Consider the following 17,208-nt stretch of genomic DNA (forward strand, 5'->3'; position numbering starts at 1 on the left):
CCGCAGCCGAGTCTCTCTCAAAGAGTCTCCTCGTCTCCAAACTGTCACCAGTAGAGTCAATAATTCACATTGCAACATTTCCAATGCATATGTGTTGTGATTATAGAATACTTGTCCAAACTATTCTCCCATTTTTGTTTGTATCTACTCTGGCCAGCAGTGCAGGAAAGCCATCAGTCTATTTTCAGTCTTTACTTTGAGCACCTGCCCTTCCAGAGATCACTGCACAACTTGTATTTTCTCCAACATTAAAGCACATCGTTTTTTTTTTTATCTATCGTGAGTCAATGGGGAAGAAAAAGCTTAATTGTAGATTACATTTTCAGGGGAAGTGGGCATGAGAAGAGACGTGCATGTGACTTTTGACGATTGGTCACTTTTCTCACATGAAGGTGTTTTTTTTACTTTAAGCTGTCACAAAACAGACCAAATAGCAATTATGTTTGCTTGAATGTAAATTTAATTTCAAGCGTAGAAATGAACAATCTGTTTAACCTTTAGGAGAAGCGGCCAGCAGGATGAGATGGTTAAGCCATTTATTTTCTTTGTGCGTATCAAAATATCACTTATTGTATGAGGGTGCAGATATTGTCAGCTCCTGATGTGGCACTCTACACACGCTTTGCTTCCATCTAGTGGCAAGATTTCTCGAAATGCTGATTTCATGCACCAGCAGTAATGGACACCTGACCCCGCTTCCAAAAGCATCTGTGAAGCAAACATGCCGTTACGTTTCTTGAATAGCCCGCAAACCTTCAAACACTGAAGCCCATGGGGTATTGCCAAGGCTAAACTAAGAAGCTAGATCTAGTAAAGCAGACAAACTTAAGTGTGACTCTAATGACACCGGATCAGTTTCATAAGCTGTGTGATGATCTCCATGCAACGCACGTATGCAGTCACTCATGAAAAAGTACCAACTGTATAAGCATGAATATACCTTTCAGAAACAATGTACAGTATCCATATCACAATATTTTAATGACATTTTCTTTTAGGCTGGCAAATCATGATAAAGAAAATCAAACAATATTTCGAAACGTTCCCATATGTGGCATGACTCTACATCATACAAGCATTTCACTTTGAACTACTGAAAGACTTCTACAAAATGACCGTGGTACACCATATTATCAACACGGCTTTGATGTTAAGTAAGATCATGTGAAATTTCTCCCAAGTTACAAAATCATCAAGAGCTCATATAAATGCAAACATGATGACAACCATTAATTTATGGGATTGTTTATTTTTTTTAATTACTCACACATTGTTTGAGGCGATTGTATCAAAGCAATGAAACACACAAACATTGTAATAAATAAACAGCAATTCATTTGTAGTGACCTTGATTAGAGAAGCACAGTAAATTTTACACAAGCCACAATTCTGGCTCTATTTAAAGCATAGTGAAGTTATGGGAATCTTGCCCGGGGATATAAATAAACATTGATCTCATCAGGCAGCCTGACTCGCAAATCACGGCAAATTGTAATGAGTCTGAAGGTTTCTTTATTTTCATGTTTATTTCTCTCTTTTCGTTGCCAAAATGAGCTGCTGTGTGCATTTGACACTTATGAAATGTTACCCTCATTCAGTAAGCTTCAGCTCATCAGTGGTGCTTACTAAGTAAAACACCCGGCCAGAAATATTGAGTCATAAAATATAAAATGACACTATTGCACATTCTTCACCTGATACAAAGTAAACTTTTCACTGAAGCAGGATAAAAACGAAAGGTGTTATTGTATTTCTTTACTGTACATTCAAAGAGTCTGTGACTTCACAAGTAGCAAACACAGTGATGTCGTGTCAAACATCAGTGATTTGAATTAACTGCTTATTATGGTGCAGACAACGTGACATTCAAGTCAGGAACAATCCTTTTCACAGAAATATTTTGCCTCGGGTGTTTGCTAGTGCAATTTTGCTGAACTTCCTCATGAGAGGAACACATCCCAGTAATCTCTTCACATCACCATGGTGGCAGTTGAAAAGGAGAAAAAAAAAGGGCATGTGACTGAAGTCTTTGTGACTCTCACGTGCCGTGGAATATGTGAGCGATCTGTATTTCCATCTGGCGGAAAAGTGTTCACTTCACAGAAGCTCTGCCTCGTCGTCGTCATCCTCTGAACCTGAGGGACCCTGACGAACTTCTTCATACCACTTGTTGGTTAGAGTCTTCATCTGGATCCGTCCGTGCATCAGGTCCTGTTGAATAGACATTACAAGTTAGCTCATGTGAACACGCACCACATTCAATAACAGGCTGTCACATTCCAGAAGGCTTTTCAGTTATATTAATGCAGTGAGAAGCTTTGAGAGAAAGAAAAAAAAACACTTCTTGCCAAGTCAACAAAAACTACAAACACTACACGCATATTCCAGTGGACATCTCCAGAATTTCGATCATGCATTCTGATTCAAAAGCAGTATACAAAACCGCAGTGTAGTTGCTCTTCCTAGTGGGGCTCAATGTCCCCTCAAGCTTATAGTCTGACTTAGAAATGTCGCAACTTTATCCCGACTGAAAATATGTGAAGGTCTCAATCTAGAAATTCTAAATGCAAGCAACTTTAATCCAAAAGGTGCAGCAGACAAAAGCCAAGAGAAGCGTAATGGTACGCCTGCGGGATACCATTCACCCTTTCAGGGACAGCGGTTAGTTACTACAGTGGACAGCTGACCATGTTATCAGGTTAAAGGGTGCATGAAAGTATAGCTATATCAATAAGCCAAGAAAAAAATCCTTGATAAAACACGCTTTAATGTCAAAACTGTTTGGTACTGGCACTTTTTTGTAACTTGAAAAATCCATCATTCAGCCATATGCAGAGTACTTTAATTGGCTTAAAGGATTGCCAGCAAAGCGGCGAAGCGGCCTCCCATATGTGACGGACGATTTCGGTCTCTCTTGCCATCTCTTACCTCCTGGGTGAGTCTTCGGGTGAAGAAGGGGTTAAGGTACTTTGCATCAAGCCACATGAAGCCCTTCAGATCCTGTCTCTGGTATATGTGAGCCTCATATTCCTCCTCTGTCAGTTCTGAAAGATGCTCCGACTCAACAGTATTCCCCTGGTGGGAGCAAGAAGAGGGTGGTGTCAGATAAATAGAGAGACATGAAAGAAGGGCTGACTGACCAGCCAGAGGGGGAAAAGGATGATGCAAAGGAAGGAGGATCATGGGTGGGGGGGTGGGGGGTCCAAACGACAAAATTTGTGTCGAGGATTGAGAGTAAAGAGAGGGCAAAGGGGCTTTTAGTAGTAGGGAGAAATGCAAGTTGTATGATCTCGCACCCTTTGAGTGCAGCATTCACATTAGAAAGACCTTAAATAAGCAAACACTGCACAAAAAAATACAAAACAACAAACTGCCTTAATTACTTTTAGCAGTCATGTCGACTCATTAACAAGTTGGCATTTCTTTTGTATATTAAGCATGTGACTGCAATGACAGCGGTCATTGTGGAAATCGTGTGCCCTTCGTACACCATCTCCAATCATTTGGTGGTTTTTTTCCCCCTCTCAAGAGAAACCCAACAGTCTGATAGCAGAAGATGACGAGGATGGCACAGCTTGGATCAACGCAAGACATCCGCACGAGTGCGCGCGTGCGTTACCATTTTCTGCGTCTTGCTCAGATTGATGTCCTTCTTATTCTTGCGTCGTGACTGACTATCTTCAATGTCCATGAGACGAATGAGTGGCATGGTCCCGCCCCCGAGGAAGAGGATAGTAAAGAGCACGATGATGATGGTGGTGGTGCCAATGAGTTGCCGCTTCTCAATTGGCTCCAGGCCAAGATGCAAGCTCAAAGCATATGGGATAGCACCTCTCAAACCTAAAGGTGCAGCAATAAAATAACAAAACAAACACACAAAAAACCCAGTAAAACCAAGAGGCCCTGAATGTTTTTCTTTGCCCCACCGTCTAGACAGCGCCTCTACATATAAATGTTAGTCAGTAACTGCGTGTATGTGAAAATGTGAATATTTTGTCTTTGGAAAGGCAGAATAATTTGATCCAGCATTTGCATTGAGTCTCAAAATAATGAGCACATGGAAATAATATTGTGGCTGGTCCGTGTATAAGAAATATATGTGATAATCCCCAAACGTTTGAAGTCTGATTGACCGCAGCTATAGTATGAGAGCCATTTTGTCAGACATAGTTAAGCGGTAGAGCTGGCAAGAAATTTCATGAAACAGAACAGACTCAGTCGACATCTATGTCTTGGGTAAACGGTTGTGGTGGGAAAAAAAGGTTAAAGGAAGGGATGGATTAGATTGAGATTAGATGAACAAAAGTAGCCAATTTAAAAGCGGAACAAAATCTTGCCTCCTGAGTCGTGAACAACACATTTCAATGAGATCTCAACACTCAGAGGGATTCGAACCCTTGCAAGGTGAAACATATCACCAGCTTTTTGTGAGAACAAACGCTAGATTTTGATTACTCTCTGACAAAGGGCAACCTAATTATCACATGCACACAGTCTTCTTTGTTCTTGATTTTAGTGCTTGGTGCTTTCTACCGCCTTTATTACCGATTCGTCTTACTGTTTATTGAGTATGTTAAATCGCTCCATGTACAGCACTTTGTATGCAGCGATGGCTGTTTGAAAGTGCTCTATAAATACTGTTGACTTGACTTGACTTCTTTGCATCATCGTTAACAGCACCAACAATTTAAAGCATTACTTCCCGTTTTTCTTGGGAAAACAAATATTGACTGTCTCCTCTCACCACTGAACCACATGATGAACATCATCTTGGGTGTGATCTTGTGATCTCTGCAAAAGTTGAGGAGGAATGACAGAGGGAAGATATTGATGGCACGGCCCAGTAAAACCAGCACCTAGGAGGAGACAAAACGGGAGTTAGTCTTCACGGTGATGGGAGACGTAAGCCACCGGATGTCAACAAAACAACAAAAGCACTTACGATGCACCATATGACAAAGGATATTTCAAAGTTGTGAGGGAAGCTGAAGATGGATAGGCCGAGGAAGGCAAACACACACGTCTCTGGAAGGAACAAACCGGCTTAACGGAAACAGTCGTGAGATTCGCGATGGGAAATGACGGTGGGAAGTAACTGACCGCACATAAAAGCCACGGTGCGCAGTGTCTGCTGCATGAGGATCTGGGTGACAGGAGACAGGTTGTGATGGGTGTAATGGGACATGACGATTCCCGCAAACAGGATGGACATAATTCCTGTGGAAGGAGAGTGGTCATGGCTCACATGAGATATTACAAGCCTAGGGGAGGGGAAAAAAGATATCCAGTCGACCTTCGAGTGGGCACCTACCAGACAGTTTAATACCCTCTGCTAGACCATAGGGAAGGTAAGCAAAGATGATCATCATGCCAAACTCGAGTGAGGGTGTCTTCCTCAAGTCAAAGTGTTTTAAGAACTGGTGTGCCAGTTAAGGAGTACCAATAAGGCTGCTTGAAAACCGATATTCATTCAGTACGCCGTACAGAAACAGCACAAACATAAGTGGATACAAGAGCGGAGATGAGTCCTGTCAGGGTCCCCAAGGCAGCAGAACCAAAGAACATTTTGAGGAAATAACCCACTGCCTGCAGAAATGTCTCCCAGCCTGTGACCCTGCTTGTATCTGAGCGGGAGAAGAAACCCTCAGCAGTACTGAAAACACCAGACAGAGAACAACATGACTAGTAATACCTTCGACTGGCCCTAGAGGGCAGACAAACTCCACCTATTCGACTCTCCAAATGCAACGTGGATACTCTGCAGCCAAACTCATGAAATGACTTTTTGGCAAATGTGTAATGCATTGCCACAAGAAAACACATTAATGGACAATATGCGACAGCATTCATAAAATGTAACAAAATACTGTACGTGATGTGAACAACTACACTTTGTATAGCATATTTCTGTCATACTTGGATATCAATCATCTATATGGTTAAAAAAAAAAAAGTTGAATTGAGTACGATAGCCGGGGGGAAAAAAAAGAACTGATGAGTTGCCAACTAATATGCCAACATATTTGTTGTGCGACAACCTTGCCAAGACAGAAGAAAAGTGAAAATGGACTCTTACTTTGTGAGGACGATAGAGACTGCATCGTTCAGGATGCTCTCACCAAACACCAACATGTTCAGGACGGGGTCCACGTTGAGTGCATTAAAGATGGCAATGGTAGCAACGGGGTCTACGGCGGAGATGAGTGAGCCAAAGGCAAAACTACAGCAAGAAAAAGGTCATTTCAAGAAGACAATAGTTAATCAGTGATATTAAATTAAAAAAAAAAAAACTACAACTGTTTCAAAACTGAGAGGAATCAGAGAAGCAAAATTAACATAAAATAAAGGCAGATTTCCATTTAAGTTGCATCATTTGACCAAAAAAATTGACCAAAATAATTTCTGAATAAACTGTGTGACTGAATTACAGGAATAAAACCCTCGAAAATCTATTACAGAAGGAAGTAAAATAAAACAAAGAATGTTGTTGGACAAATGTGCGCATCTTTTTACAAATGGGTATGTAGTGGTATTCACAATCAACCAATCACATTCGAACTCAGGTTAAACCGAAGTCCGTGCACACTTGCCACCACTTAAAGTGCCTCTCATGAACCACAAATTAAATTACCGGTAAGCTCTTCTCATAGGCGTTTCCTTTTTTTCCCTTTCTTCCCTCGAGCAGAAGCCCCGAGATTTTGTGCCAACACTCAATGCTTTATGCAATGGTTCAAAATTCCCGCCACCTTGATTTAAAGGCCTTTTCACACTGCAACTGCATTGCTCCCTTGACGAAGCCATTCATTTTCTATGTGCTGCGATGGAATTCCCAATACAAAATTCCGTCATTGCGCAAGGTTGCCGTTGTGCCATGCCTGGAATTGAAATATTTTCACCTCTGAAGCGGCTTTGCGGTGATGTCAGGCGGCCATCCAATGCGAGAAGGATTGGTGGGGACATTTCAGAGTGCTAACAGCAACAGACCAAGCATCAGGAAAAGCATCCATGGCACTTTCTGGTAGGCTGCAAAGTAACCGCTTGCAAATATGGGCTTGTATCGGAGTGCCGTTGTCCATACGTTCTGCAGGCGGTGAACAGCAAATAAACTAGCTGCAGTGTGGAAAGGCTTTTTGGACCCAGTTCCAGCGGAAGGAGGAAAAAAGACCCCCAAAGCATGCCGTTTCCAGCACCATGCTTAACTGTTTTTATGGTGTTCTTTGGGTGATAGCCAATATTGCGTTTGTGGCAAAGTGACCCTTTGAAATTATCACCAAAAAGTTATTAATTTGCAACATTGGATTGTGAGGTTACAAGTGTGTTTTTGCAAATCGTAGCCTGGCATTGATCTTTTTTCTTTGTACTGTAAGCTAAGGCTTCTGTTGTGACACCGGGACTACCCCAAAAGCACAGATGTGAAGATGGGAGATGACCGTCTTACACATAGAATTGCTACAAATGCAACTTGACTGTATAAAATACAGTACAATCCAATCTGCACGTTAAATGAGCAGTGATTGAATCTCGTAATATTCACATTTTAATGAAGAAACAGCAGTGAATCAATTTTGAGCAACAACAACAACAAAATATAATCAATGATAGCTATGATACGTAAGGGCTCTTTGTAGTACACTTTTTTACAATACATGCCGATTTATATAGCGCTTTCACAACAACGGCAGCTGTAACCAAGTGCTTAACAAAACAGTTAACATAAAGTAAAATAATAAACACTTTACGATAACAGAAGGCTCACCTATCTGTCATGGTCATCTTGTAGATCACATCTGCCTAAGGAGGTTTAAAAATAAAAAAGGAAGGACACTCAACACTAACGCACCACACTTTATTTTTGATGACAAAAACATGGCCTGAGCATATCTTACCTGTCCAAGAAAATAGATGCCTCCTCCGACAATGAAGGCCGAGATCGCCGTACCGATCACAGCAAACAGGGTGATGGAGCCAATGTTCTGGAAGAAGTTACCCTAAACACATAGGGGGGCAGACTTTTAGTACAGTGCTGAGGCAACGTTAGTCACAACAATACTCTCAGCAAATAACGTCAGGATGTCTGGGAACCATTTTAATAGAAACACAGTTTGGGATGTGAACTGTATGTGTTGCAAGTCAGCAACGTGGCAACTACGGTAATTGTAAAAATAAACAAATAAATAATTGTATTCTTTTTATTTTAAGACAGTGAACAAATATTAGCGCCTGCTATCTGCATTGGGCTCAAGTTGCTGTTTAACAATACAATTAGGAAAGTGGTTTGCTCTTTAGTACTTCGGGTGAATATATATATAATACTTGCAAAAGTATTAGCCTGCCTTGAGCTTTTTGACTTTTGGACACATTTCCAGTTTCAAACAAATGTGTTTTTTTTCTGTAGCGTGTCATATAAATCAGCCCCAAAATACTAATTGCTTTGTCGATTACCTCCCAAAGGGCAATATAAATATGGCTCGGTGATTAAATGATCATGAATCTACCGGCTATGAGCATCAGCGAACGATCAGACACAACAAGCATGTGCGTGACAGCAGCCAACCCGAGTCTGGCTTTTCCTTCCCTATTTTGGTTTGCAAGGTGACGATGTACGCAGAAAGTACCGGGAAAAGAAAAAGAAGTCAACAATGACAGAATCCGCAGCTGAACACAAGATGAAACTATTTTGACAGGATCGTTTCTCCACAGGTCGGCCCGGCAGTCGACGGCCTTCCTGTGTGGAGTTTGTATGTTCTCTCCGTGCTTGCGTGCAGTTTCCTCCCATATTCCAAAAAACATGTATGGCAGGTTAATGGAACACTCTGAATTGACCCTACGTCTGAGTGTGAGCGCGAATGATTGTTCGTTTCTGTCTGCCCTGCGATTGGCTGGCAACGGATTCAGGGTGTCCCCCCGCCTACTGCCCGAAGACAGCTGGGATAGGCTCCAGCACCCCTCGCGACCCAAGTGAGGATAAAGCGGTTCGGAAAATGAATGAATGTCCCCCCGTTGCTTGCGTGGCACAACAGCGGCGTTGAGTAAATGAAGCGGTTGAGCAAGTTAAGTCCTGAAAAACAAGCAACACAACAATCCTGTTGCATCACTTCAACAATTCGGTCCTCAGACACCACGTTCTTGTTTGAAAAGGTCCGCGCCAAAAAGGTTGGGGACCTGTGCTGGAAAGACATGCTTGATTTTGTTGTGCACCCTCTGAAGTTACACAAAACAATGGCTATGAAAGACAATTTATACATCCATCCATTATCCAAATAACTTATCCTCACGAGGGTCGCATCGCAGGCAAGTGTTCCATTAACCTGTCATGCATGTTTTTGGAATGTGGAAACAAACCGTCCTTTCACAAACTCTTAATTCTGATGTTGAGTACCTTATGTAAAGAGTATCCTGATTCAAAGATGATTGGTGGCAGGAGCAAAAGGAAGAACATGTTGGGTCGGAACATTTCCTCCTCCTTTTGGAAAGCAAAAAGAGGAAAAGTCAAGCAATATTTCACACTGTAAAAGCAATGAACAAAAAATAAATATACCGGTACTGATTACATTTTAGCAAGCTAATAGTGAAAAAGCAAACCAGGACAATTCTTGTGAATGGCCATCTTTGTAGCTCTTGGAAAATTCAACATGCAAATTAGCATGAACCATTTTTGAACATCCTGAAATGAAAAACCAACAAATCTAAAAAGGGAGTAATCGGAGATTCCATTTTTACAAAGTTACATCAACTGGATTAGTTGCTTTAGTTCCGCACATTTGTCTGTGTAAATACCCACAAAAGGACAGAGTAAAGCATTGAAAGGCCTTCAATTCAGGTGTGCAAAGGCGATCATGGGTGTGAGTAGAAATTAACTGAATGCGGTTGTCCTGTTAGAAGAATCTATGAGCAAAATTGTATCATGTTTAAAGTTTCGGTTACCGGTAATTTGGGCATGTCTGGACATGCTCAGCGCAGAGGTGTCGGCCGTTTGGTTGGAGGGCATTTTTCTTGAGTAATCACGTCAAAGCAAGGGGGGCGAAGGCTAGATTCAATCACAGAGTGGGAATAAACAAATTGGGAACAAAGAATTGTTGAATACCAAAAGACAGTTTGGGAACAGCTGTCGCGCCCAGGTGGACATTAGTCATCAGCAAAGTCTGTGACTTGTGTATTCGGGAAGATCAGATCACTACCGAGGGGCCGGACCGGGGGGCGCGGTATGCTAATCTCTGGGGCAGGGTCTTTCTTGTATTTTGCAATAAAAGTTCGAACCGGCGGAGAGGGAGCCGAGTGTGATCGCGGAGCAACAACCGTCGTACGCTCTCAGAGGTCCGCTCCCGCCGATATTGAAGACAATTTTCCTGTGTACCGAGTCGTTTCTTTAACTTTGTCCGAGAAAATCTCTGACATGTCCTTACAGGACATTGCAATCTGACAGAAACCCAAGAACACCATCGGGGCCAGCCTACGTGCTGCAACATGCCCAAAATGTGGTATCAAAGATGAAACATTTAACCATCCGCCGTGTGGGAATGTCTACAGTACTGCTGACTAGGATATTCGGAAACTATAAGCTGGTAGGGCTGGACGATGAATAGAAATTTAAACCATGATTTCGATTTTGGCTTCTCTCAATCATTAAAACATTCTCATCGAAGAAAAAAGATGAATGTGCACAACGGCACGGTGTGTTGACATTTTGAAAGTACCCTGAATGTGCCACATGTCGCTTGCGTAGCGAGGGTATAGTCTCTACTAAATACCACCCACAAACATCGCTTGATTCAAACAGGGAACTTGATGCAAATACACCCCACAGAAAATGAAATTTGGTTTGTTTTGGTTTGGTTTGTTTATTGAACATAAAACATATACAGTAATAATTTGACAGAAAATAAGGTAGATAAAAAAGTAAAAGAAAGAAATCAGTCTTCATTCAACACAGTTATTATGTTCAAGGGAGTAGGATGAAGTAAAAAAACTTATCTAGTCCTACCCCGTTATGTGTTTATATCTACTAAATCATTTTTATATCAATCAGAAAAGAAAAAGTAATAAGAAGTCTTCATTAAGGCTCATACTTTACCCTTAACCGTGATATTTTCACAACTTTTGGTTTGTATCGGGATTATATACATCCTCACCCTGGCACTCTTGTGTCAATTTTCTCTTGTATTCATAATGGATATTGCAATACCTTTCTCTATTTATCAACTTAGTTCTGATTTATCATTATATTTAATGTTTAGAATTTATCATTTTAACTCTGATTGGTGTAGGTTGTTTGTACTATTTTTTTGAATTTGTTTTTGAACTCAGCAAGCGATTTACTCATTTTTAGGTCCGTTTCGAGATTATTCCACAGATTAACACCTTTGCTAGATACACTTCTTTGCTTGATGTTTGTTCTTGTTTTGAGTTTTTTGAATAAGTTGGTACCTCTTAATTCATAGTTGCTTTCTCGAATTTCAAAAAACTTCTGAATGTTTTGGCAGAGCAGGTTATTGTGTGCTTTGTACATTAATTGGGCGATTTTAAAGTCAACCAGGTCATAAAATTTCATCGTATTTAATTTGATAAATAGTGGATTTGTGGCTTCCGTATATTTTGATCTATTAATAATTCGAATTGCTTTTTTTTGTAGTTTGAGAATAGGGAGTGTGTTTGTTTTGCAGGCATTTCCCCATATTTCCACACAGTAGGTCATGTAAGGTAATAATAATGAAGTGTATAATGTGTACAAGGATCTCTTATTTAGCACTTCCTTGGTTTTGTAGAGGATCCCTACGGTCTTGGCTATTTTTCTTTTTACGTTATCGATATGTGGTTTCCAACATAGTTTTGAGTCTATTACTAATCCGAGAAACTTGGTTTCATACGCTCTTTCTATTTCAATTGAGTTAACCATAATTTTAGCTTGGTGTTTGATTGGTCTTGTGCCAAAAACAATTGACTTCGATTTTTTCAGGTTAAGTGACAATTTATTTCTGTCGAACCAGTTTTTTAATTTGTTTAATTCGTTTTCTACGGTTGTCAGGAGCTGTTTCAGATTTATTCCAGAACAGTAGAAAGTTGTATCATCAGCAAATAGGACACATTTAAATTGTTTTGAGACCTTGCAGATATCATTTATATATAAGATGAATAGTTTTGGACCAAGCACTGACCCCTGAGGAACTCCGTGAGTGATTTTCAGTTGATTCGTTATTGTTGAGTTGCACGTACTGATTGATATCTGTTTTCTAGATAACTTTTTATCCATTTATAAGCTACACCTCTAATGCCATATCTTTCTAGTTTTTTCAATAATATACTGTGATCTATTGTGTCAAAAGCTTTTTTTAGATCTAGGAAAACCCCAACAGTAAATTCTTTGTTGTCTATATTAGTGGCTATTGCTTCCACAAACTCCATAACTGCCATTGAGGTGGTCCGTTTTTCCCTGAAGCCATATTGATTCTCACTTAACAGCGCATGCTTTTGTATAAAACTATCAAGTCTGCGAGAAAATAGTTTTTCTAATATTTTTGAAAATTGTGGTAGTAGTGGCGGCCCGGTAGCCCAGTGGTAAGCACGTCGGCTTCACAGTGCAGAGGTACCGGGTTCGATTCCAGCTCCGGCCTCCCTGTGTGGAGTTTGCATGTTCTCCCCGGGCCTGCGTGGGTTTTCTCCGGGTGCTCCGGTTTCCTCCCACATTCCAAAAACATGCGTGGCAGGCTGATTGAACACTCTAAAATGTCCCCTAGGTGTGAGTGTGCGTGCGAATGGTTGTTTGTTTCTGTGTGCCCTGCGATTGGCTGGCAACCGATTCAGGGTGTCCCCCGCCTACTGCCCGAAGACAGCTGGGATAGGCTCCAGCACCCCCCGCGACCCTAGTGAGGATCAAGCGGCTCGGAAGATGAATGAATGAATGAATGTGGTAGTAGTGATATTGGTCTATAATTTGTAAACAGATGTTTTTCTCCACTTTTATAGATTGGAATAACTTTAGCAATTTTCATTTTTGATGGAAAGATACCAGCTTTGAATGACAGGTTCCATATGTGTGTGAAAGGTCGCACTAAATATTCTATAATCTGCTTGATTATTGTCATATCAATATTAAAGCAATCAGTTGACTTTTTATTTTTAAAAGTTTTTATAATATTTGATACTTCTTCTTGTTTTACTGCAGTAAGGAACATCGTGGAGGAGTTTTTTTCTACGTATCTATCCACTTCAAACAGGTCTGTTGGATCAGGAATTTGTTTTGCTAGGTTACTGCCGATGTTGACAAAATACTCATTAAATTCAGTTGCTATTTCTGCAGTTTTTTTCCAAAATAGTATTTTTGCCTTTGATAAAATGCTCTGGATAATCCATTTTTTTAGGACTATTTCTGATTACCTCGTTAAGTATTTTCCATATTTCTTGTGTGTTACCTTTATTCTGCTCTAATAGTGCATGATAATGATCTCTTTTACTGGTTCTTATAATATTTACTAATTTATTTTTATAGGTCTTATATTTTTTTTCTGCTTCTTCAGTTCTGAATTTTAAAAACAATTTATATAAATTGTTTTTCTTTTTACATGCGTTTTCTATGCCTTTCGTTATCCATGGCTTACTTGGTTCTTTATACTTTTTGGAAACTTTAGTTAATGGAAAATGTTTATCATATAAGAAGATTATGGTAGACTGAAATACTTCAAACGCTGTATTTGGGTCTTCGTTTGAGTAGACCTCGGTCCAGTTTTGTTTTTCTAGGTCTTGCTTAAAGGCATCGATGGAACGTTGGGTTCTTAGTCTTATTTCTGTTATACAAGTTGTTGATTTAGCTTTTCTATCGAAATAATTATGAAAAACTGCAAAAACAGGCAGGTGGTCACTTATGTCATTAATGAGAAGTCCACTTTCCATTTTATGATCAATCTTATTTATAAATATGTTATCTATTAATGTGGCCGTGTCAACTGTTATTCTGCTAGGTTTCAGGATTACTGGGAAAAAGCTGTTGCTGTACATAATATTTATGAAGTCAGTTGTTTTTTTGTGTCTATTTGGGTTTAATAAGTCAATGTTAAAGTCACCACATATTATTCGTGTTTTCTTATCGTTGCAGTAACTGAGCATATCTGTTAGTTTTTTATTGAATGTGTCAATACATGTTCCTGGTGTCCTATAGATGCAACTTATGATGATATTTGATGCCTTTTTATTGTGTATTTCAATGGTTAGACATTCCATTAGGTTTTCTATTGTGTTTGTGAAATGAACACATCCTTCTTGTTCATACTAAATCTAACACAAATATTTCTTATTCCTTTTTCTAGTGGCACCAATCATCAGCTGGCTTCAATACTTGACCGTGGTCATTTGAGGAACAGAAGAGCTGAGTCTGAACGGCAAGGAAAAAAAGGGCTTTCTTTGACAGGACGTATTAGTATGTTTGCTTCTGGATGACTGGTGCACACACGCATGTGCGCGCACGCACGCACACAGCCGATGCCAGCAAATTCACGCATGAATTTAAACAGAATTACAGAGAAACTCAAACACACATGCTATAAAAAGACATGTGAACCTCCCCCGAAGAAGAATCCACATACACAATGCCTGAGACCTTAGCTTTCTGATCATTTCGGTGCGATAATGAAATCATTGTTGCATCTCAGCTAAATGGGCCAGTCTAGGTCAGGCGTGGGCTTCATCTGCCCGTGCATTGCTCTCTGCTTGCCACGCAGTCTGTGCACGACAGACCATGTGTTCTTGCATGAACAAGTTTACCGTGTATGCACTATGAACACGCACGCACACATACTGTAGACTGGTAAGTGGATGTGATGCACATGCGTTATCTGCCCATGCATGACATTCACTTGGAGGTGAATGCAAAAACAGAGAAGCCGAGGAAGGAGCTGAGTAACAAACTGTTCAGCAGAAATGTCCATAATTTCGCCTAGCACAAGTTAGACTCAATACACTAAGTGCATTAGAGCAGCAAAAGTGGGAACGATCCATTTCTGGGTGGTGGCTGACTGGACATTTGTATCAGTTTTCTGTCAGAAAGATCGAAGAGGGCCGGTCCATATTTAGTCCATCTAGTCAACAATCTCTCCCTTTGTGTATAGGCAGCAGTCTTGACAGCTTGTTCGAGTTTCTATGCCCCAATGACCCCACGAGCAGATGGAGGCGAACACAGTCTGCAGTCATCAGCTCCAGGCACAGCATACCCACGACGAATAGTTCTAGTTTTTGATACCTGAGCAAAGTACACGTCGTACACGGTTATGTTTAAATCGCTTACTTGTTCGTACGCTACCAGAATGATGCAAAAGCCAAAACAACAACACTGTTTCGAGCATTGGCATTGCAGGTCAAAGGAGATCCCATTCATATGCCGTGCCACAGATAAGTAACAGCTTTTTTCAAGACCTATATGAAAAAGCGGCCACCCAATTAAAAAATAAAACTGAAAAAAAGAAGAAATAATACAGTATACAGTGCCCTCCATAAGTATTGGCACCCCTGGTTGAGATGTGTTTTTTAGCTTCCAATTATTTTATTTTTTTTCTAAATAATATGGGACCTTAATGGAAAAAAAGAGAAAAATCCAACCTTCAATACAAGTGCATTTATTCAGTGGGGAAAAAATCCCACATAAAGAAATAATTATTTGACATCAAATAATGTGTGTCACAATTATTAGCACCCCTGGTGTTAATATTTTGTACAACCCCCTTTTGCCAACAAAACAGCACCTAATCTTCTCCTATAATGTTTCACAAGATGGGAAAAGACAGAAAGAGGGATCTTCAGCCATTCCTCTTTGCAGAATCTCTCTAAATCATCCAGAGACCTGGGTCCTCTCCTCTGTACTCTCCTCTTCAGCTCACCCCACAGGTTCTCAATGGGGTTGAGGTCAGGGGACTGAGATGGCCATGGGAGGAGCTTGATTTTGTGTCTGGTGAACCATTTCTGTGTAGATTTGGCCATATGTTTAGGGTCATTGTCTTGCTGAAAGACCCAGTGACGACCCAGCTTCAGCTTTCGGGCAGAGGGCAACAGATTTTGATTTAAAATGTCCTGGTATTTCAAAGCATTCATGATGCCATGCACCCTAACAAGGTTCCCAGGGCCTTTGGAAGCGAAACAGCCCCACAGCATCACTGACCCACCCCCATACTTCACAGTGGGTATGAGGTGCTTTTCAGCATGCGCATCTTTCGTGGTACGCCAGACCCACTTAGAGTGTTTGTTGCCAAAAAGCTCAATCTTGGTCTCATCTGACCAAAGCACACGGTCCCAGTTGAAGCCCCAATACCGCTTGGCGAACTCCAGACGCTTGCGTTTATGATTGTGAGTGAGGAAAGGTTTTCTCCGTGCATGCCTCCCAAACAGCTTGTTGGCGTGTAGACAGCGCCTGATGGTTGATTTGGAGACTTTGTGACCCCAGGATGCTACCATTTGTTGTAATTCTGTAACAGTGAGCTTTGGAGATCTTTTGATTTCTCTTACCATCCTCCTCACTGTGCGTGGTGGCAAAATAAACTTGGCTCCTCGTCCAGGCTTGTTTACCACTGTTCCAGTTGTTTTGAACTTCTTAATTATTCCTCTCACAGTGGATATGGGCAGCTGCAGTTGAGTGGCAATCTTCTTGTAGCCTCTGCCTGACCTGTGAAGGTCGACGCACATCTGCCTCACTTGTATGCTGTGTTCCTTTGTCTTTCCCATGTTTAAGAGTGGATAAGAGAAATGGCCTCGGTGTCACGTCATATTTATACCCCAGGGAGACAGGAAGTGATGAATTACTAATTAAATGTTCCTACATACTCTGGTAAACTTTGTAAACTACTGTAGAAATGACAGAAATGCTTCAATTATATTTATTTCCTGGGAATTGTTAAGGGTGCCAATAATTGTGGAACAGGTGATTTGATGTCAAATAATTATTTCTTTATGTGGGATTTTTTCCCCACTGAATAAATGCACTTGTATTGAAGGTTGGATTTTTCTCTTTTTTTCCATTAAGGTCCCATATTATTTAGAAAAAAAATAAAATAATTGGAAGCTAAAAAACACATCTCAACCAGGGGTGCCAATAATTATGGAGGGCACTGTAGCTGGAAATGAACCAAAAGGAAGTTTTTTACTAATTATATAAAAAGATCTCTGAAATCACAGCCTCTCTTTTTCATCGATTTTTGTCAATTATTCAGGGCTCAAACCCCAAAACAGCATGCC

General features: G+C 40.6%; 1 protein-coding gene across 1 annotated transcript in view; it reads right to left on the bottom strand.

Annotated features, from left to right (window-relative positions):
• Positions 1-955: 955 nt before the first annotated feature.
• Positions 956-17,208, bottom strand: part of slc9a8 (solute carrier family 9 member 8) — a 35,848-nt gene continuing 19,595 nt past the window's right edge. The window contains exons 5-16 of the mRNA XM_052056498.1: positions 9,380-9,463; positions 7,887-7,988; positions 7,757-7,791; positions 6,077-6,220; positions 5,512-5,653; positions 5,312-5,417; positions 5,101-5,217; positions 4,943-5,025; positions 4,745-4,856; positions 3,620-3,840; positions 2,929-3,075; positions 956-2,211 (exon numbers count right to left, since the gene is read on the bottom strand). Of these exons, the coding sequence (XP_051912458.1) occupies positions 2,098-2,211; positions 2,929-3,075; positions 3,620-3,840; positions 4,745-4,856; positions 4,943-5,025; positions 5,101-5,217; positions 5,312-5,417; positions 5,512-5,653; positions 6,077-6,220; positions 7,757-7,791; positions 7,887-7,988; positions 9,380-9,463 (1,407 nt within the window). The 3' untranslated portion in view covers positions 956-2,097. The remainder of the gene's footprint in view (positions 2,212-2,928; positions 3,076-3,619; positions 3,841-4,744; positions 4,857-4,942; positions 5,026-5,100; positions 5,218-5,311; positions 5,418-5,511; positions 5,654-6,076; positions 6,221-7,756; positions 7,792-7,886; positions 7,989-9,379; positions 9,464-17,208) is intronic.

This window comes from Hippocampus zosterae, chromosome 2, assembly GCF_025434085.1.
Source record: "Hippocampus zosterae strain Florida chromosome 2, ASM2543408v3, whole genome shotgun sequence".
Classification (NCBI taxonomy): domain Eukaryota; kingdom Metazoa; phylum Chordata; class Actinopteri; order Syngnathiformes; family Syngnathidae; genus Hippocampus; species Hippocampus zosterae.